Genomic DNA, 22,418 nt, shown 5'->3' with positions numbered 1-22,418 from the left:
AACCAGACCATAAAAAAGTCTCAAGTATCATCAAAATGGAGTATAAATATGGATTGTATAAAATAAAGTATCATTTCTGCTTCAGAAAGCATAAAGTCAATAGTGTGTCACAATTAATTCCCAAAGGGATTTCATTTTCGTATTTCACGTTTCACCCAGACGACAAGATAATTTTAAACCAGTATCTTCACGTGATCCTCAGGTAAAGGATTTAGTTTTCTGGAAGGTTGTATCCGTTTCTTTTAAATTGTTTTCTTGTAATTATAACCCAGAAGTATTTAGCTGTTAGTAAAAGGGGTGTAAAGCCTCTTTCAGAATAAACAGTTATAAATTAGTAAGCTGTCCTAGGTCAATCAAATTATTTGTTGGGTAAGCCTAGGCCTACTGCAGCTTCAGCAAATTTTTACTAACTTGGAAGGTTGTTTAATGAGGTAAATGAAAACTCAAAATGGATCTGTAGCCCAAATAATGGGTAAATTTTTTGCATCATATTATTGGCTTATAAATAGGCCTAGGCCTAAAGTGAATATACCACTCAATGCCTTTTTTAATGCTCTTTACAAATATAATAATCACTTCTATCAGAAATTCAAATTTAAGCCCTTTTTGAGCTCTTGAAAAATACCTACCTCCAACTCCTTCCCCCTCTAGAGGGTACTGACCTTTGATGACCTTTAAAAATCTGTGTATTATAAAAGTGAAACCTTGCAAAATAGGCCTAGATCTTCTGCTTAAATGAAGTATTACAAAATTGTTTCTAGCTTCACAACTTTGCTCAATCCCAATTTATGAAGTTTTAAAAATATGCAAATACATTTCCTAAATATTGAAGAAAACATTGATGTGGCTTAAAATTCTGCTCAGATAACAGGAATTGCATTTTCAGAACTAAAGCCAAAGAAAAAGAAATTAATAACAGAAAATTAAGGTAAAATATTTTTTTGTTAAAAATTACAATAGGTATAGCCTAGACCTGTTATGTAGGCAAAATTCAGTAAATATTTACCAAATCATATTATTGAGTTACAACTAAAGTGAATATATCACTCAATACCTTTTTTTATGCTCTTTACGAATATAATAATCATTTTTGTTGGAAATGAATTTTAGCCCCCACCCCTAGGCTATATAGGTTACATATCAATTCAGGGTATATATTTGCACATTAGGGGGGCAGGGGGAAAGTTTAAACTTACCTTTCAATTACATCAGAAATAAAATTACCACCCCCCCCCTAATGTGCAAATATATACCCTGAATTGGTCTATATAGGGGTGGGGGCTAAAATTCATTTCTGACATAAATGATTATTATATTCGTAAAGAGCATAAAAAAGGCATCAAGTGGTATATTCACTTTAGTTCTAACTCAATAATATGATTTGGTAAAAATTTACCCAAATTTCAGGGCCCTCTAGAGGGAGAAGGAGTGGAGATAGGTACTTCAAAATACCTTCCTGGACATATTTTAGCCTGTAGACTGATCCCTGGATGTTTATTTTCCTAACCTAACCCCTTTCCAAGATACCCAAACTTAGCTAAAGTAGAATTTTACCAGAATGGGTATATTGAAGGAGTACCTGCAAAATTTATTGTTACAATTTTCATTTATCCAACTTAATTGTGGAAAGTCAGTGCTTGTGGATTAAACAAAGGATTTATTATGAATAGTAAGTTTAAAACAGATGTTTTAAGCCTTTTTGCACCCTATATATTTTATATTTTTGTCATTTTCAAGAGCTCAAAAAGGGCTTAAGTTTGAATTTCCAATAGAAGTGATTATTATATTTGTAAAGAGCATAAAAAAAAGGCATCAAGTGGTATATTCAATTTATTTGTAAGTCAATAATATGATTTGCAAAAAATTTCCAAAATAATGGACTGGGAAGGTATTTTCAACCTCAAAGACAAATATAATGCAATTTTTGATAAATTTGCTAATGAAAAGATGGCAAGAGTCTCTAGGACAGAAATCAGATAAAAAAATAACTTCCGTTAGATTTTTCATTCAATGGTCTTTTCAAATTTAAGAGGCTATGCTAATGTGCCTTTAGAAATTATATAGGCCAAAATAAGTATTTTAGCATTAGCCTATTTAAAGTAGTTTTTAGGATTCTGGAGAAGGTAACCACTAAACAGATAGGCCACTATATTTTTGTATAATTTTCAACATTTTGCTTCAATCTTTTCACATTTACTTTTATTTGGAATAGTTGATAGCATTGAAGTTACAGCTCTCCTGAAGAAAATATAATACAACAAAAAGAGCATCCTAGTACCATTTGATTCCTTATATTAACTATTTTCAAATATAATACTTGCTTTCTTGACAATAGCCTACATCCCAATCCCTGATAATCCCCATTATAGTCCTAGGCTATATTCATAATTAAAGAAAATGCTATAAATAAAATTAAGTTTTGCAAATGGTAAAATTGGTCATGGTACAATTGGGTATTTTGGCATAATTTTATGGACTCCTGTAAAATTGCTATTTAACAATTATTTTTAAAACAAAATAGGATGAAAATATAATAGTTTAGAAACAAATTTTGGCTATATATTTTCACATTAGGGGGAGGGGGGGTGACAGGTAAAGCATAGCATATATTAAATAGGTAACCTAACCTAGGTACCTTTTCCCCCCTAAACCCCAAAAACAATAGTTTAAATACTGTAAACACAATGACAAACCATGGTTTCCAATCCAATTGTCTATTGAAAGAAATCCATTTGACTAGTTTCTTAAGCATCTTCACTGTATAATATGGTGTGTATGTTACAGATAGTACATAAGTACCCATTTGTTTATTCTCTTTTAATGAACAAATTTGGCCTGTGGGTCTATAGCAATGTTACCCAGTATTAAGCCTAGAACACACACAGCTTATTTCTCTGTTGATTTGGTAAATCAGTGTTGAATTGCCAAGAAAACAGTGCCAATTTGAGCTTTATGAATTTTTCTAGTTTTTGGTGCTGATTTGCAAAAACAGCACCAAATTTTATCATGGTCATAAAAAAAGTAATCTTCAATTGTTCCTTCTCTTCAGCAGGAAAATCAAAACATCTGAGTAGTAATAATAGTAGTTCAATATTTAATAATGAAATAATCTAAAATTTAATTAAATAGTAAGTTGTGATCAATCATACAACTATTGATAACATGCAGTTGATAAATTTTGTCCATGTCCATGATTTTTAGTTTTGAAAATATGGTGCAAAGAGCATTTTTTTTTTGTACTGCTATTGTTTTCCCTCTCAGCTGCTGAATGGAGTGCCCAAAAACCTCTATGAGTTCTAGGCTTAAGGCCCAAGATAAAACTGACGTTTTTTTACTGAGCATTTTTTGGCCATTGCTACTCTAATGCAGAAACACTAGATGGTAAACATTTTACCATTGCAATATCAGTTGATCATAATAGATCATAAACCTTTTTGTGTTTTCAATGAAAATAATTTGCCCCCCACCCCCCCTACATATTGGAAAATACATTGTATGCCCCTCTCTATACTTGTGAGAATTAATTACATGGTTAAAGACTGTAGATTGTAGATTATCTTCAACTGCACACGCATTATTTTATTTCAGGTACATTTATTATACCTGCCTCTAATTCAATAAACTCTATTGTTCTGATATGCTCTGTTAAGTCAGACAGCCTTTTAGTGCCAGGAGATGCTTAGAGTTTTATACCAAGTATTTCTTAGAGGTGTGTAGGATAGTATTGCAATGGGTAGAAAAAAACATGCTTGGTAAAACAAATATTGACTGCAGCAATGCAGCCACCTATTGTCAAAACAATGAACAAATGGCAAAATAGACAATTGTTTATTTTAATGCCTTCACTGAGATGGAAGCAGAAAGAAATGGAAGGGGGCACATCTGGCATGTTTTTTTTAACTATTGATGAATGAGTGTGGTTTTAGAGGGTATATTATAAAAAAGAAACTAAATTCAAAGTAATAGATTTTTTTTTTTGGAAGGGAGAGGACAATTGGAATGAAATGCTAGATAATTTGATTAGGAAGTGTCCAGAAATTCAAAGAAGTTTGTAGTGTCAGGGGACTGGGACCAAATTAGCCCCTGCCTTTGACCCTAAACAAATCAAAGCCTATTTATTATAAATATATAAAACAAGTATTAGTCAAATTTATGTGCCCTAAACTAGATGGTGTTTTAACAAAAAATTGACTTCATTTTCATCAAGGAAATTTCTACCTATTGCTTTTCAAAATAGAGGAAGTGTATTACCCCTCCTTGCATAAAAAAAGCTCAACTAGTCTCTTAGCCACAGGGCATCTCTAAAACAGCAATTTTACACTATATTCCCTAGGGAATACCTTATTTTATCAGTTTTGCCTTACTTTGCCAATTTTACTTACTGATTTTTATTTTATGGTAATTTTACAACAGTAAATAAAATCCTTCCTTTTTAATATGCAGTGTGTTTGTATTAATCAGATTTTCATGTTTCCTCCCATTGTTATCGGCATTTTTAAATACTATATTGTTTTGAAAGAGCATCAAACAACACAACTCTTTTTATATTGCTGTGTTCTGTTCAGAAGAGCTGTAACACTGCAATTCTACCAAATATCTGGGCTGTGCAGTAAACTCATCATCTGTATGATTCAAATTCTAGTATTTTTCTTTTTTAATTATATATAGTTGTAAAAGAGCTTACCTTCTATTATTGTATATACATCACAACTAAATATGCAACAAAAACCCTTTTTTTACTTGGGTAAAACTAGGATTTCTAAAATTTCTATTATATGTTAGAATTTTGTTTTATATGTTAGAATTATATTATTATTACTATATTTTAGAATTATACGTTAGAATTTCTGTTATATTTTACATATCCACAGTCAAATATGGACACACATAAAAAATAAGAAGCATAAAACAGTGTATTGGAAATAAAACAAATAAGTAGAAAAATGTGAATTAAATTTAAAATGACCCAGAAATTATGTTTAGGTTAAATTTTTTGCATATCCTAAAGTAAGAACTTTGTTGTTACAATGTTTCCTTTTAGAAGGGTCCATAGAGAATAGTGTTACCTCTAGATCTATTAGGGGAAAAGGGTAAGGACCAAGGTGCAATTGTAACAGCAGCAATTATCATATTTGGGTCAATTTTTGGTTTTCTTCCCTAGGTAAAAGATAAAGATACCACAGGATATGCCTTTGATACTCTTTCCAAATATACTATTTGCTGCCCTTGCAAGCTTGATCCCTTAAACTCCAAGGGCCGTGGAGCTAGTCCATTTTACCAATGACTCCTAAAATTTTAAACCTAATTGCTCTGACTTCAGCTCCAACTCCTAACATTTTCTTCAAAGAAGTAAGAACTCCAACAATCCTGCTAATTTACAGCAGAAATTCAATATATAAGTTTCTCCTGAAGTATATTTTTTAGTTTTAAAAAATCCTATTCACTATAATTAGTCTAAAATATTAATTTTGTTTATTATTACCACTCTTTAGTAGTATTTAAACGTATTTTGCTTGAGTCCAGGCTTTATGTGTTTCCATAACTCCAACTCCAAAGGGTTTTATATTATTTCTGTTACTCCAATTTCATTCAGCAAAATTTTACTAAACTCCAACTCCACAGCCCTGTAAACTCCTACTCCTACTACCATCAAATCACTGTAGCACCAAGCCACCTAAGGCCAACAAAGCTGAGCATGCTCCTCCTCCATCCCAATGATTCTTTAAATGGATCCTAAAAATGATATCTTGTTCTGTATTTTATCTAATAGAACCAACATTAAAACATGCCATTCCAAATAAATACATACTAAAATAAATAATCAATAATAAGATGGATTGTCAGATGTTACAACCACATTGAAATTGCTCTTTTATATAGAAGTAAAATTTCAGAAATAAAAGATTTATAAATTCTTAAGTTATTGTCTTATTGTTCAAAATAAATCAAGGCATATAGAATACCTGACTTTGAAATATCAACTTGTCTTTGGGTATTTTACTTACTTGTACTTGTGGCGGGAATCAGGCGTTTCCACCTCGCCCGGCATCGATGATCTTGGAGACCTTCTTGGACCATGTTGAGCAATCTTCTGCCAGCTGCTCTGCAAAAGTAAGCCACTGAGTTTACCATCTGTGTCCAAACTTTCTGAATCCCCCGATAGGTTCAAGGTCTGATTTGGCCAGGTTCCACCAGTTTTTCCTCTGTCCTCCTTGGCGTCTCTTCCAGGAGCTAATAGGCTCGACTAGAAGTATTTGGCGAGGCAAGTATTCTGGCGGCTTCCGTAAAACATGGCCCAACCATTTCAAACGGTGTTCTTTAATAGTGAGCGCAACATCTCTCTGAATATTGCACATTCGACGTAGATCCGTGCTGGAGATACGGTCACGCAGCTGTATTCTGAGAATTCTTCGCAGACAGGTATGCTCAAACACCTTCAGCGTATTCTCATGCTGTAGTTTTACCGACCATGTTTCGCATCCGTAAAATACAACGGTGCGGACTAGTGCCATGTAGATTCGAACTTTCGTTCGGACACTGACTTCGCGGCGATTCCATAAGGGTTTCCGAAGGGAGGCAAAGACTGTCTGCGCTTTCTGTATTCTCTGTTGGATATCAGCGTCGGAGGATCCGTCAATACATATTTGGGAGCCTAAGTATGTGAAACAGTTGACTTTTTCCAGTTGAACTTGATTGACAGTTAGTGTGAATGGTCCTGTGTCGTGGTTAATAGCCATGAATTTCGTTTTCTCTGTGCTGACTTTCAAGCCGATCAGGTCTGCCCAGGCCACCACGTTGTCCAGCATGTTTTGAGCTTCTGCGGGTTCTGACAGGAGGCCAACATCATCCGCATAATCAAGGTCAGTCAGTGAAAGATTCTGTCCGATCTGAACTCCTGGATAGGACGACAGTGCATTTTCAAGCACCCAATCGACGCAATAATTGAACAGAGTCGGAGAGAGGATACACCCTTGTTTTACTCCGAACTCAACCAGGAATTCTTTAGTTTCTTCACCATAGACTCGAACTCGGCTCACTGACGCGTCATAGTATGCCTTCATCAGTTCAACAAACTTCAGCGGCATTCCGTCATTCTCTAGGATCTTCCAAAGTTTCTGGCGAGTGACAGAGTCGAAGGCGGCAATGAAGTCCAGGAACATCAAGATCAGGGGTAGATTGTACCTTTCAAACTGCTGGATAATGAGGCGAAAAACGAAGATATTATCAGTACAGCCTCTACCTGGCCGAAAGCCGGCTTGATTTTCTCGGGTTCTTTCCTCCCTTGCCCCTTTGAAGCGGTTCAAGAGTATAATCCCGAATATTTTGACCGCAATGTCTATAAGACTTATTCTGCGGTAATTTTTGCATTCGGTTTTATCTCCTTTCTTATAGAAGGGGAGAATGACTGATGTCTTCCAATCTTTTGGGAAAGAATTGGTCCTCCACACTTCTTCGAGAATGCCATGGAGCTGTTCAGCAGTGACCTCAGGGCATTGTTTGTACACTTCCGGGGGAGGCCGTCTTCACCTGGGGCTTTGTGGTTCTTCTGGGTCTTGATCGCTTTTAGTATTTCGGCTCTGGTCGGTGTATCCAGCTCGACGTCGTAGGGTTCTTTAGAAACGGCAGGTGGGAAAGCATCAGGGGCGGATGATGGGGATGGGTTTAGGAGCATCTGAAAGTGATCCTTCCATCTGTCTTTGGGTATTGAATCAAACTGTATATTTTACCTTAGCTTTATTAGCAAAAAAAAAAGAATTCGGGAACAAGATGTCACTTTTAGGATATCTGTATGGGTTCAAAATAGAATTTGCAAGTATAGCAATTAGTATGTTCAAAAAGAGCATTAAAAGGCAAATTGACTGGTGTAGGCTATATTCATCTACTACCTAGCACCACTGGCTTTTACACATTCTGCAGATGAAGGATGACAGATTACAAAAGATTGTCCTTTTCAGCCAAAAAAACAGGTTATCCCCAAAAAGGGTAGGAGGAGGTCATAAGGAAGGATTTAATAGAAATTGGACCTTCTTGGGATGGTTTAAAGAGGGGGGCTATGAATATAGCAATGGAGGAGGAACTTACATAGCTGTCTCGGAAAGATTAGTGCTGGAGTAAGTTGTTGTTAGTAGTAGTAGCAGTACTTGCTAGCAAATTAATCAAGAAAACATAAGATTTAACTATATTTGGAAACAGCACTAAATGTAGAATCTAGCAGTATGCTTCTTTTTTCTGATTTCTGATGTATAGTGTACCTTTACCAAAAGATGAACATACTAATTGATGGGCCTACTAAGGTTCTTTCCAAATATGTTAATTACTACAGTTTTAGATTCCATATATTGAACTTACATCAAGAGGTGTGTTCATCCTTTAGCTAGCAAACTAATTAAAACATCCAACAATTTTCAAAAAAAAAGTTTAAAAAGTGATCCAGAGCTAAATTATAACACCAAAAGCTTTTTTGAAGTATCTATCTTCCCCCTCTAAAGAACAGTAATATTTGATAATTTTTGGACAAACTTTGCATATTTTTTTCTTTTCTTGAATAGTTTGCAAACTAAAAGATGATACCAGTTGATGTGCCTTTAAATGCTCTTTCCAAATATGTTAATTGCTGCCTTTCCAAAGTTTATTTTGAGCCCTCGAGAGCCATAAAGTGATGCCTTCTTCCTTATTTCTTCATCCAATTGAACCAAGATGAAAAATAACTATTTGATTTAAAATTCAATGCTAAGATGATTTTACAGCCATGCACAAATTTAATACAATCAAATCTGATGAACTTAGCAATTTATAAATCTTTTAATTTCACTTTTTTCTTACATCAAACAGTTCGTGGTAACAAACTGTAACCTCCTTAACGCCTCGCTCTTTACGCTAAAGTTTGACTTTCTCACAGCTCTATTTTTTTAAACAATAAAAAACTTTAGCGTAAAGAGCGAGGCATTGAGGAGGGGATAGCCCTTTTCATATACAGAATAATTTCTGTTTGTTTTAAGTTTTATCGTCGTTCCTTACTTTCAGTTAAAAAAACTTTTTTTTTTATTTAATTTGCTGATAGTTACAGGTGGCTTGAAGTGCAAATGGAACAAATTGCTTTTGTTTTGCAGAATTGATGGAAAATGAGTCAAATTACACATTAAGTACCCTTTTCAAATACAATTATCAGTGTTGTTCCAATTGTACCCCACACCCTAATGGGACCAGATATAGCCCAAGGCTATATTAAAAATTGACTGATATTCTTGTTTTTTTTTGTTTGTTTTTTTCAAATTGGCTTAATTTGGCATTGTGGACTAAATGTTGATGAGAAAAAAAGTATGCCAACCCATGAAATCAGTGAACTCTTGCAATCCCAGCAGGGGCGTAATTTGCTATGGGGAACTAAGATAAGTCTGCATAATTCAAGCATCCACAGAAACTGGTCAGTTTTCTTCAGTATATCTTTGCCTTTATGGTACTATATGGCTCGTTTTTCAGTTTTCAGAGTCATTTTTACTTGATTTGGGAAAATTGGATCAAACTTTGCCCCCCCCCCCCTCCCGGATTTGACGGAATTACGCTACTGGATACCAGTAATAACTATTCAGAAAACGCATCTAATATTTTTTTATTATTATTATTATTGGCATTGTGAACCAAAGAGTGATGAGTAATAAGTACTAATCTGTATTAGATACTGGGAATTGACAGAATTAGCAAAGTTTTGTGTATAAAATAGGGTTATACCCAGGTCATAGGGGGAGGGGGCGATGAGACGAAATTGTTATGATGATGTCTATTATATTTCGAAAAAAGTGTTGTATGGTAGGATCCTTTTGTTATTTAACCAAACTAAAATTAAGCAAACGTTTTTCTTTTTGCCAAAGTTGGCAGAGGGTTTAATCAATTTATTTCCAAATGAATTACTATTTAGGAAGATGTTTTTCAAATAGCCATTCCCACTCATCTTCCCCTCAAGGGTGCGAAATTCCCATGTACTTCGGGAGTCAATTGTACTTTTTGATGTTGCTTTCACTAATATTGAAGAAACTTTTAGCAATTCAAACAAAATAAATAGAAAAAAAATATTTTTATATTCCTTCTAAGGAGAAAGAATCACTCTTCTTGCACGACTACATTCCCCACTCAAATGTAACCACATCATACAATGGCTAAAATTGATTTTACTGTATCATTAGCAAATGATATTGCCATATTTTGGTTACAATAAACTGCAGACAAAGATAATAAAGCAAAATTCATTTAATGGTATCTGTTGACATAGTAGAAAATGTCGTGTGTTAGACTCGTTTTCTGTTGATATAAATGCTTGACATAAAACATCTTGATAAAAAGTATCTTGATGACATAAAAAATGCTGTCATCTCTATCTCTGTTATCTTTTTTCTTTGTCAACAGAAGCAATGAGTTGAAAACCATGTTTGGAAAGTGCATATAGGGCAACCCTTTTATATACAGAATAATTTCTGCTCGTTTTGAGTTTTAATGTTGCTCCTTGCTATCAGTTGACAAAGCTGGTTTTTTCTTATATTTAATTTCTGATCGTTGTTCAAATAATGCCGCTAAATCGGGCTCATCGTCTATGAAAAATTACCTCTCCACAGGGGAAACTCCTCCTTGGAAAGTTCCTCCCACATATAACAAAACCCCCCATAAAATTCCTTCCAGACAATTCCATCCTTGGTGAACCCCCCCCCCCCCGTAAAATTTATTGCAGAAGATTCTCCTTGGCATATTCTCATTTGAAAAAGACTAAGTTCTAATCGTTTTTCCGATCACTACGGAAATCCCCTCTTCCATGGAAATTATATCCTGGAAATCCAAACACGAACAAATTTCCCTTATACAATTCCCCCAGAATATCTCCGCCATGCAAAAGTTCCTCTTCCGATGTTCTAAGACCATTGGTTTGATACAATCACCCCTAGGGAAAAAAAACAATAAACACGCATCTGTAATCTTTCTTCTGACAAAAAAAATTAGAAAAATTCCACGTTTTTGTAGATAGAAGCTTGAAACTTCTCTAATAGGTTTTCTGATACGCTGAATCTGATGGTATCATTTTGATTAAAATTCCTTGATTTTAGGGGGTGTTTCCCTCTCTTTTTCGAAAATCAGGCCAATGTAGCCTTTATGGGTAACACTAAGCTTAACAAATCTTATATACAACTCTGTACAAGCTTTAGAGATTTAGTATGTAGTTTAAACTTTGCAAGAAGAAGGGAATTATAGTGAAAAAGCCTTAAATTACTTTCACTTCTGAATTTTCACTTTTGCTAAACATAAATGCATGCACATAGCTGCTTTAAACCCTTGCCTACATCTTATTATCCTGTCTGAAGCACATTCATACCAATGCATTCCCTGCCTGTAAGGCTTGAATTATTCTGTGAAAATGGGTCCTAAGTTTGAGCAAAATTCCAATCTGGCTTAGAATTAAGCTTGAATGATAGAACTTCCTTACCAAGGCTGAAGTCATAAAAATTAAATTTTAGGCCAAACATGAAAAACAAACTCAAGACAGGTAGATACCATGAATCATCACTCTTTGGGCGCCATTGCATTCTGTGTGCTTGTCCAATCTCTTCGTACTACAGCTAAGATGGGTGTTATAATGGCTTTTGTATTGTGATGCAATCATAATTTGCACATTGGTTTAAATGATTTTCAAACAACAGATGACACAATGTAAGCAAGGAATAAAAAAAAATAATTGAATATGCAAATATATTTACCATTTGTGAAAGCCTTAAAATGTGAAAAAAATGTAATTCTGTCCTTTTTAAAAAGTTTCTAACTTGTGGTATATCAGCTTCTACAGAATTATTATTGCATCAATTTGGCTATGCTGTCATAAGGGCTAAATTATTTGTCAACTACCATATTGTTAAGTTAAATAGAGGTTTTAATTTAGTACTTGAGTACATAATTTGGCTATTGAAGTAGCCTACCTAATTTGGCTATAACACTAAGGGTAATCAGACCTTTCCCCCTTTTTTTCTATGCTTGTTACATGAGACTGATTAAACACTAAAGGAAGTCTCATCCAAAAAGGAATCATGTTTGGACCATATTTTGGCTATAATAGACATTTTTTGGCTATAATAATTGGGGATATTCTTATCTTTTTTTCTATTTCTTTTCTTTGGCTTGCCATATGAGGTTATTAAATGTTAAACAAAGTAACTTACAAAAAGAAGTCATTTTAGAACTTTAATTAGATCTAATGCTGAGGGGCATTTAGATTCTTTCCCATTCCTTTTCTCTGGCTTACTACATGGGCCTCGATTTGGGCTGTAAATATATTCTTGAGACTATTCTTCATCTAACTTAATAACTTCAGAGATAGCAAAGGAGTGTGTAAACTAGGATTGATTGAGTCTTTGACTTCTTAAAAGCAGGCGCTTCAATTGGGGGGGGGGTATTCGTCTTCCTTTTATAGTAGTTTTTGTGTGCATCAACGAATTTCTTTCTTTTCTGGCCAGAGAAATTAAGGGTTGTATGAACATACCATCAAATGTAATGTTGAGGTTGAGAAACTTCTGTGTGAATTATATTTCAGTGATCCCAGCTGAATTAAACTTTCAGACTGGATTTAGTGGCCAAGTTTGTGAAAATGATTGATAAAATAAGCCCTAGAAAGTTAAGGGAAGTCGTCATTGTTCTCTTAATCAGCATATGCAAGCAACTTACTTTTAATTAATAATGTCAATCCAGAAATTATAAATTTTTCCTTTCTCAGTTGCCATGGATCATAGTTTTACAGTGTAGTTGTCTTTGCCCTAGACTGTCAGGCCCTTTTTTTCAATGAATCTAGATGCTTTCATATTAAAGAAATACGGATGGTAGTCCTTGGTTTTCCATTTATTGTTGTGTAAATATATCCAAAGGTCCTGAATGAGTATTTCCAAGCTCCTACCCACACATTTTCACTACTAATGAGGCTAAATAAATTCTAGGGTGACTTCAGGCTAGTTTTGCTACCTTAAAAATATTCAAGTCTTGTTTTCTATAATATTGTTCTGTAAATATATCCAAAGATGTTGGGAGAGTATTTCCAAGCTCTTACCCCACCCTTTCCCTACTGGTGGAGCTGTAGATTTTCCATAGTTTTATATTATATATACCGAATTGAAGCCACACTGTTCAGCCACAGGGTTTATTTTTCGTGGACTATTTCTTAATTAAATGCTCAAACAAAAATTGTTTTCGTGTAAACCTTGAAAACTTGTTCTTGCTATCCTGTAAAATAAAAATATGATTTGTGACCTTAGGCTTTGGGTACTGGATTATTGAGATATTCTAATAAAATATTAGAACAAGTATAAAGTGTCTCATAGCCTTCCATTTAACTACAGAGAATAGATGCTGCAGTAGGTTAGGTTGAAGCTCAGAAAGCAGGTAATAGATAGCTCACTTATAATGTAGTCTAGAATGAACAGGAAAAATCAAAGACTCAAAACCGGCTTAGCATTATTGTTTTCCAGTGTAATTTGAAATTGTCTGTTATGATATAGGCATGTGTAACTAGTATACTTCCTTTTTTGAGAGGGAGCCCTAAATTACTAAAAGTAAATTTTGGGACTACGTTAATATTCCTCAGAACTTGGCTTTGATACGTGTTACTATTTTTCATATTATACTTAAACAGCCTTGATGTTAATAGATAGAGCCATTCACAAACCTCGATGGAATCTTGGTAAAAATGTCAATTAGCGTAGGGTATTCAATTTATTAAAGCTTGAAAGAAACACACTTTGACTCATGCTATAAAGACCGAGTTGTATCATCTTCCTTCTTTCCTCTCATTCTATGTTGTTTCCCCTTTCTTTGTGTTGTGGAAGAGAAGAAATGGACAGCAACAGAAACGGCCCATTGAAATGATACTTTACAATCTAGCACTAAAACTACTTCTTCATGGTTTAAATTTCGTTGTCTTGTTAAACTCAACCTCGCCATCCAACGGTTATTTGGAATTTTTATAAACCCTTTATCTGATCGAAATTAGAATATGGAACCCAATTTTTCTCCAGTTGTCCCCATCTACTTTTAAGATCCTTGAATTTTTATAAAATTCTGCCATTGGAATAGCTATGAGCCCGCACAAGCAAAGTTCTCTGTCTAAGTTGAGGGTGGTGTCTGGATTGTTGTCCCTAAGAGAAACAGCCTCCTGTCAAAGAAATAAATACTTATAAAAATCCAGGGTTATAGCAGCAAACACATTGTATATGAACATACTTTTGTAGTGAAGTCTGTTATCCCCTTCGCCTTTTAATCATAGAATCTATTTCTATTAGAGGTCCTGAATTGTATCTACAAACCTCCTTATGTGTATCCCTTTACTGAAAACCCCTCCTTGGGAAATATGCCCACCATGTTGTCAAGTTAATCTTATTTCTAAAACATCTGATACCCAAACATTTAGTTCAGAGTATTTTTGCTGAACAAATCTTTAAATATTACCGTAATCATAAGAAAATTTATTCAGACAGGTCTTTATGTTGTGTGAAAGCAGGAGTAGCTGCATGCAACCCTTCTTTGATCCTTAATCTTTATTTTCCCCTCTCATTTGGATCCTCCATTTTGTCTGCCGAATTGTTTGCCATTCGTCTTGCTCTTTATGTGCTTATAAATTATTGCATAGAGTCTGTTTAACAGAATCCATACTTGCTGCAAAGTATCAATAGAATTGCTGTTGATAAGGACGCATATGATATCAGCAGACAGCCACCAAACCTTCAAGCAAAAGGCAATCGAATAAATTTCCAGCATGTCCATAAAGGTCATTTGATGCCATAAGGACATCAAATATAACGAAAGAGCAGATCTTCGACTCGACAAGGCCTTCTCCTTAAAACTAAGCTTTTCCTCTAACCTAAACATAAGGGATATAATTAGGCAAAGATCTCAAACAATTCACAGCAAATAGATGTCATCACCCTTCCAGTCAAACTTCATACAGTGTTATTTTACCCGCTGAAATCTGATGCCCTTGTTATCAATAGTGTTCTATCTAAATGGAGGCTACATCATTCTCCACTATGTCCCACTTGCTTAGTAAGTTCCGAAAGTTCAGTAATATGGACCCACAGATTTACTTTTCAGTATTTTAAATGTGATTTCCTCCTGGAAAATCCCACCCCCATCCACTGGGAAAATTTGAATTGTGTGCACTCTATTAGCATGATCTAGTATCACAAAAAAGGACTTTTTTTTAAAAGAGTCTTGTTTCTTCACATATGATGTTTATCTATTTTGAGAGGACGTTGTATCCAAATCTTTACGATGTTACGTTTGAATGGAGTGTGTTAAGTTGTCAGCATTTTTTACGTAAGCGTCAAAAAGAATTCGTTTAGTTTTTTTTTTTTTTTTTTTTTTTTTTTTTTTTTTTTTTTTTTTTTTTACTACGCATAAATTTTCTAGTGTCCGAAAGGAAACTCGTGTTTACAAAAACAACAACTTAACAAATGAGCAAAACATATGTTTTGATGAAAGGCTTGGATATAATTAAACTCCGAAGTTGGAAGGGATAACAGCATATAAAATGATTCTAAATATTTCCATACACCTGTCTTTAGTTGTATTGTTTTCATCTTCTAGATTGTAAGAAAATGAAAATTATTAATCGTGATAGGCTAATCAATACGAAACAAAGGCATAACATCTATATGTGACTTTATGTTTCACAGGAATAGTAAAACAAAAGGTCTTGCATGAAATTTTCCAGGACTATACTGCTGTCCATCTCAAACTAATAGCATTCCATCATTTACTAGTATCTCATTTCGTTTTTAAAGATAATTCCTTAGAGATAATTGGCTTAACCAAATGCAGCATTTCCCCATTTCTTGCTTGTGAGAGTATTTGTTGCATATAACCTTTGATGTTATTTTTGTAAACATTTTCTTGTTTTAACAACCAATCCTTACTAACAGTTAAAACTCCAAAATAAATTTCTTAGTGTTTTCAGTTTTTTGTCAGATTTGTGACTTGTATCATCCCCCTTTCAAGTGCCATTGTAGAAGTCTAAACATACTTCTTGAAACATATACCTGTCCAATATCCATCATGTTTGATTTCAGAAAAACACACTCCATTAATGTTGGTGAATGTTCACCTCGTATGATAACCATTTTTGAAAAGACAGCAGAGACAGTAGCCCTTATTAAAATTCTTCTTCTCTGACCTTTCTGTCCCTCTCTCCTCTCCCTCCTCTCTTTATCTTCTCTTTTCTCTCTCTGATGATCCATCCCATGTCAATGCTGGGTTAGCTCTCTCTCTCTCTCTCTCTCTCTCTCTCTCTCTCTCTCTCTCTCTCTCTCTCTCTATCTGTTTCTATCTCTTTCTCTGTATCTATATACCTCTCTATCTATCTCTCTCACTATCTAACTAAATATATATCTCTCAATATATATATCTCTCTATCATTTAATCTTTTTCCAAAGATTTCATGTTTCAGTTGTTCAAAGGTGGGTTCCTCCAAAAGAAGAGACGTGTTGAATTAAGTCTCTGTAAAACTTTCCTTTTTTGAACCAATTTGGTGAATCGCAGGGATATAGTCTTAGCTTCTGCCTTCAAATGAAACCTCTGTCTTTGTCTCTCTGATATATTTCACTTCTTTTTTTTTCTTTTTTTTTTAGATATAAATATTAATGTTTTCTCTTATTATATTACATTTTTTAGGTCAAAAACCATGGCACCACAAGCACCTGAGATGCAAAAACTCTTTGATAGAGATCCTTACCTACGTCCGTTTGAAAAAGATATCCAACGACGTTACGAATGCTTCCATTCTTTTTTGGAAAGAATCAATTCATGTGAAGGAGGTCTGGAAAATTTCAGCAAAGGCTATGAAACATTTGGAATTCATGTGCTACCTGATAATACTGTCTATTGCAAAGAGTGGGCTCCTGGAGCAGAGGCTGTCTTCCTGAGAGGAGATTTCAATCAGTGGGATCGATGCAGCTTTCCTTACAAAAAGCTTCCTTTTGGGAAATGGGAGTTATATATTCCCCCCGAAAAAGATGGGTCTTGTCGTATAAAACACCTTTCTAAGCTTAAAATTGTTATAGCTACAAAAGATGGCCAGCTTGTAGATAGAATTTCCCCCTGGGCTACATATGTTGTACAGCCTCCCAAAACAGAGGGTGTTGCATATGAACATGTGTTCTGGAACCCTTCACCTGCATCAAAATACCAGTTTAGATTCAAATCACCTCGAAGGCCTGAAAGTCTAAAAATCTACGAATGTCATGTTGGAATAGCTACAGAAGAAGCAAAAGTTGGCAGCTATAGAGAGTTCGCAAGAAATGTCGTCCCTCGTATAGTAAAGTTGGGCTATAATGCCGTTCAGCTAATGGCAATAATGGAGCATGTATATTATGCCAGTTTTGGTTACCAAGTAACTAGCTTTTATGCTGCTTCCAGTCGCTATGGAACTCCAGAAGAACTCAAGGAGTTAATTGATGTGTGTCACTCTAATGGGCTAACTGTTCTTTTGGATATAGTTCATTCTCATGCCTCTAAAAATGTTTTAGATGGACTAAATCAGTTTGATGGGACAAACTCTTGTTTCTTTCATGAAGGACCTAGAGGTGAACATAGCCTTTGGGATAGTAAACTTTTCAATTATTCAGATTGGGAAGTGGAGAGGTTTTTGCTCTCAAATCTTCGTTGGTATATGGAAGAATACAAATTTGACGGATTCCGCTTTGATGGAGTAACATCAATGCTATACCACTCACGTGGAATTGGGCAGGGTTTCAGTGGAGATTACAACGACTATTTTTGCCTGAATGTTGATAATGATGCTATAATGTATCTTATGCTAGCCAACCACATGTTACATCAAATTTACCCAGAAATAATCACAGTTGCTGAAGATGTTTCTGGAATGCCAGCATTGTGTCGCCCAGTGTCCGAAGGTGGAACTGGTTTTGACTACCGTCTTGGAATGGCAATACCTGATAAATGGATCCAGTATTTGAAAGAATTCCGAGACGAAGATTGGAACATGGGAAATCTAGTGTTTACCCTAGCAAATCGTCGCTGGCAAGAAAAAACAATAGCCTATTGTGAATCCCATGATCAAGCCCTTGTTGGTGATAAAACTTTAGCTTTTTGGCTAATGGACAAAGAAATGTATACTCATATGTCTGATCTCTCTGATCCCTCTCCAGTGATCGACCGCGGAGTTGCCCTGCATAAAGTCATTCGATTAATCACGCACAGTCTTGGTGGAGAAGCCTACTTAAACTTTATTGGAAATGAATTTGGCCACCCAGAGTGGCTAGATTTTCCTCGAGTTGGAAATAATGAATCTTTCCACTATGCCCGTCGACAGTGGAATATAGTTGATGACCCTTTACTCAAATACAAGTACCTGAATGCATTTGATGCAGCAATGAATAAAACAGAAGACAAATACGGATGGCTTCACAAAGATCCTGGTTATGTTAGCTGGAAGCATGAAGAGGACAAAGTCATCGTATTTGAACGTGCTGGTCTGCTTTTTATTTTTAATTTCCATCCGACCAAAAGTTTCCCCGACTACCGTATCGGTGTACAAATTCCTGGAAAATATCGAGTTGTTCTGGATACAGATGATAAGATATTTGGGGGCCATGGTCGGTTAGACCACGGGATTCGATTTTATACATTTGACCAGGGATTTGCTGGTCGTTATCATTCAATGATGGTATACATGCCAAATAGAACCGGGTTTGTCCTGGCTAAAGAAGATTGAAAGAAAAAGCTGTGCCTTATGATGTGACATGACTTCAGCGCAATGTTTGGATTTTCTTAATTTTATTCGGCTTAAAGCCTTTAGTTTTGCTTTTTGCTTATAGTTTTTGTGCCATTGTTGAAAAATAAATAATCGGTTAGTTTGTTGATCATAAACATTTATACTTCTTGTCGTTGAATTTCAGCCACAAAAGTAGAATAAGTATTGGTTAACAGTACTTTCAATTAATGAAATTGTTGATATAAGGCTAGTCATTGAGTAAAAGTAGATTAGAATGGTTTAACTTGGAACTTGTAAGCTAGGTAGATAAACTTTCAGAAATGAATTAAAATTTAAGTCCGGGTCTGGGATGGTGTTTTCAAGGTCTTGTCTCAAGCCCTTCCCTACTCTTAGTGCTTTAAACTGCTGAAACCAAACCTAGAAAATTGACGAAGGGGAATTTTGCTTGCCTGGGTAGGGTTAATAGCAGAGAAAGTTGATTCACCGACGATCCAAAAAGGAGAAAAAGTGTTTTTGCAGTTGAATAATTTCAAATGATTGAAAGATTAGGCGTATGACTAAGATTAGGCTAATAGAAACAAGGCAAGGCTTATGGTTCTCAAACGTTGGTTCTTCAAAAAGGTGAGGAAGGTGTGCTAGATATTTTCCACAGAGAATTTTCTAAGAATAATTTTAGGTGCTCTTTCGATCAACACTACATAAAAAAGAAGCAGTGCATAAGATGTGATTTGATCACACTGTCTAGTATTAATACAGGTTCAGATTTCCATTTTAAGTCTTGGAGTTTACCTCTCGTGGACTGTAGGCACCGGAAAAGTGTTTCTCGGGATTTGAGCCAGATTCCAAGCCTTTTCTCTGAGACGTAGAACATATTTTCATTAAATATTTCTAGTACTATTAGTAAGGAAGGAGTAGAGATAAAAGATTGAAAATTCATTCCTATCCCCTAATTTGGATTGTAGATCCGTTTCTGAAATTAAGATCTACCCGACAAAGAAACTTCTATACTCAGGAACGGAGGCGGGGTGGGGGGGGCTCTGAACAAACCTCGCCCTGCTTCAATTTGGACCATATACCGAATCATGAAAGTTTTACAAGTTGAAGGGAAAAATGGCTTCAATCCAATGCATCAGAACTTCGTCAGAGCATCCCAAAAAATTGTTCAGAAAAAGAGTAGAGATAGCAAGGCTTTTAATAAGAATGATTTTACAAAACAAAAAAGAAGGAAAAATGTTCAGCTTCCTGACATTTCTCTGGAAGGCTTCCAGAGAACAAGCTGATATTGTGATCAGGTACTATGCAGATTTTATTTTGGAAAAGTTGGGGGCACAACTTGGAAAAAAGGTAAAATTAAGCAAGTCATGAGGATAGCAAGCAATTATTGTAAAAATCGTATACAATTTCTTTTCCTCGAGAGTATACTAAATGGTGATTTCTAGGACCCACCTAAAGTTTAAAATATTCTTGTATGTTCCAAAAAAGGCATTATATAACTATTAAGCACAATTTTTTATATGTAGCCTTAAATGATCATGCTGATGGAAAAACAGTATTCGCCGAGAGTCCTACACACAACAAATACTGGCGATTTAACAAAAATAAAAATAATCCTTTTAATTTTTTTACCTTAAAGAAAAACTTAATTTTTGTAGCAAATAATATAGTATATATGTCAAGCTTTTCTTTTTTTTTAGAAAGCTTTTTTCTTTTTTTTAATTTAATTTAGATTATTTTTCTTTAAATAAAACATTTTGTCACGTTGTCCTCTTCCAAACTTCATTCAGTGACGAAAGCGAGTTATCTTTTAGATGTTTTTGAGCAATTTATTTTAAATACACAATTTTAAGGGCATATCAACAATTAGTTCAATAGATTTAACAAAAAAAAATTACTTTAAAAGTTCTTCAGAAAGGATTTTTACTCTGTTCTAGAGAGGAAAAAAAAAATCCTGAATAACACATAACAAAATGGCAAAGTTCCAAACTGAAGGCGAAATTGATTTTTTATATTTTTTATCTTTACGGTGAAAGGGGAATTCATTTTAATATACCAATTGCGTGATATGAAATGTCGATGCTAGGGGATTTTATTTGGTGTCAGGATAAAAACAAAATGGACTTGGTTCTGTGCTCCTCGTGCACACAAGTCATCATATTTATCACCTGGTTTTGATAGAATTACTTAGTGTGTTTTCATATGACGATTCAATTGATTTTCGCGTTATTCGTTAACAAATTCAATTCGTCATCAGCAGTTCATTAATAAAATATCCGTTAGCATACAATATATTTTTTTCTCTCCTCAAGATGGTAAAAACCGTTTCTATTGCAATGTGTTTGCAGTCTATTCTTTATCCATAGCTAACTCAAATGTAGGCTACAGGTTATCGAGGTTCCTTTAAAAAAGCATGTTAAAAATGAGATTCCGAAAATAATATAAAGTCTAACTCATTTTTGACATTTGATAAGTTTTAAAATTAGATGACGTATAAAACTTTTATTTTAAAAGATATGTCCTAATTTTAGAAAACGAAAAGTTAATACAGCTTAGAGTTCAAAATTTCAGAGGGTAATTTTTGTATTTTTTTCTATCAGTGTTGCCTCTTTGGCAAACTAAAGAAAAAAAAAATTAAGAACGCAGAGTAAAAAAAACCATTGTTTAGGAAACCCATTGCCTGAACGGAAATCATCAGCATTTTGACGTGGGGAAGAAGGAGAGTTGTATTTTTTTGTAATGGGCAGGAACTACAGAAAAAATATCTTAGACCTAATTCTTAACAATTCTTCTGGTTTGAATATATTAAAATATTCCTAAGCTTTAAATGCAGCTTAGCCATCTTTTGGTGAAACCTATGATTGTAAATAGATAAAAAAAAAGATCATTAGTAATAGTAACCACACCTTTTCAATTTGTCGGAAGCCCTCCATTTGCATAGCCCAATGCAGCTGGATTTGGCGTCTCGACTTACCAATTAGTTCATGTTTATAGTGACCATTCTACTTCTTTGAAATTTGAATAGGCATGCCAAAGTTGGACAAAAGAGGAAAAAAAATTATCTTCGAAACTTTCGCCTTGGATACAAGATTTTCCTCGTCTTTTTTAAGAATCTTTGGAATTCAATATTATTTCCAAGAAGTCATTAGAAAGAGTGAAGAAGACAATTAGATTTATTTCAGAGTTTTAGTATCACTCCAAGTGATTAAGCAACAAGTTGGCTAATATTGAATTGGTAAATATTTCTGAAACTTTACTTCATCTTGATAAGCAACGGGACAGTCCCAACAATAGCATGTTTAAAGTCGTATTTTAGCCAGGGCATTTAAGAAGAAATTATTAATTTTAGAACACAAATCAAATATTTCATTGAAACCGAATAAAAACTAAGCGGACGATTTCTTTTCGTACGATTAATCTCTTTATCGAAAGAGACAAATACAAGTATATAAAACAAAATTTAGGTTTTTTATAAAAAAAAATCCTTTTTTTAAAATCTATACCTAATGTTAACTAATTCTTTAAACTTTGAATAACAAACATGAAGTAATATATAAATCGATATGATAAATTTACTAGTTTAAATATATATATATATATATATATATATATATATATATATATATATATATATATATATACATTATATATATAAGTAGAATGGCCATAATAACTC

The 22,418-nt window shown here is 34.4% G+C and overlaps 2 protein-coding genes across 4 annotated transcripts in view; one reads left to right on the top strand and one right to left on the bottom strand.

The window, feature by feature from the left end:
• LOC148946795 (glucose-6-phosphate exchanger SLC37A4-like) overlaps positions 1-22,418 on the bottom strand; it is a 237,746-nt gene that overhangs the window by 148,461 nt on the left and 66,867 nt on the right. The window lies entirely within an intron of this gene.
• Positions 57-18,903, top strand: AGBE (1,4-alpha-glucan-branching enzyme). 2 transcript variants are annotated; one of them, XM_089096606.1, is made up of 2 exons: positions 57-202; positions 16,687-18,903. In XM_089096606.1, exon 2 carries the CDS (start codon positions 16,697-16,699, stop codon positions 18,746-18,748), a length of 2,052 nt encoding a protein of 683 aa, XP_088952732.1. In that variant the 5' UTR covers positions 57-202; positions 16,687-16,696; the 3' UTR covers positions 18,749-18,903. The 2 variants fall into 2 exon arrangements, with proteins under 2 accessions (XP_088952732.1, XP_088952733.1); XM_089096607.1 differs by having other exon boundaries at positions 172-226.

The sequence above is a fragment of the Artemia sp. Qi Xiang Cuo genome, chromosome 11, assembly GCF_049724085.1.
Source record: "Artemia sp. Qi Xiang Cuo chromosome 11, ASM4972408v1, whole genome shotgun sequence".
Taxonomy (NCBI): Eukaryota; Metazoa; Arthropoda; class Branchiopoda; order Anostraca; family Artemiidae; genus Artemia; species Artemia sp. Qi Xiang Cuo.
The sequence above is the reverse complement of the archived record's forward strand: the minus strand, read 5'-3'. Positions and strand labels throughout refer to the sequence as shown.

Bases quoted from the DNA above. Each gene is read 5' to 3' on its own strand.
- AGBE (XM_089096606.1), top strand. From the start codon at position 16,697: ATGGCACCACAAGCACCTGAGATGCAAAAACTCTTTGATAGAGATCCT.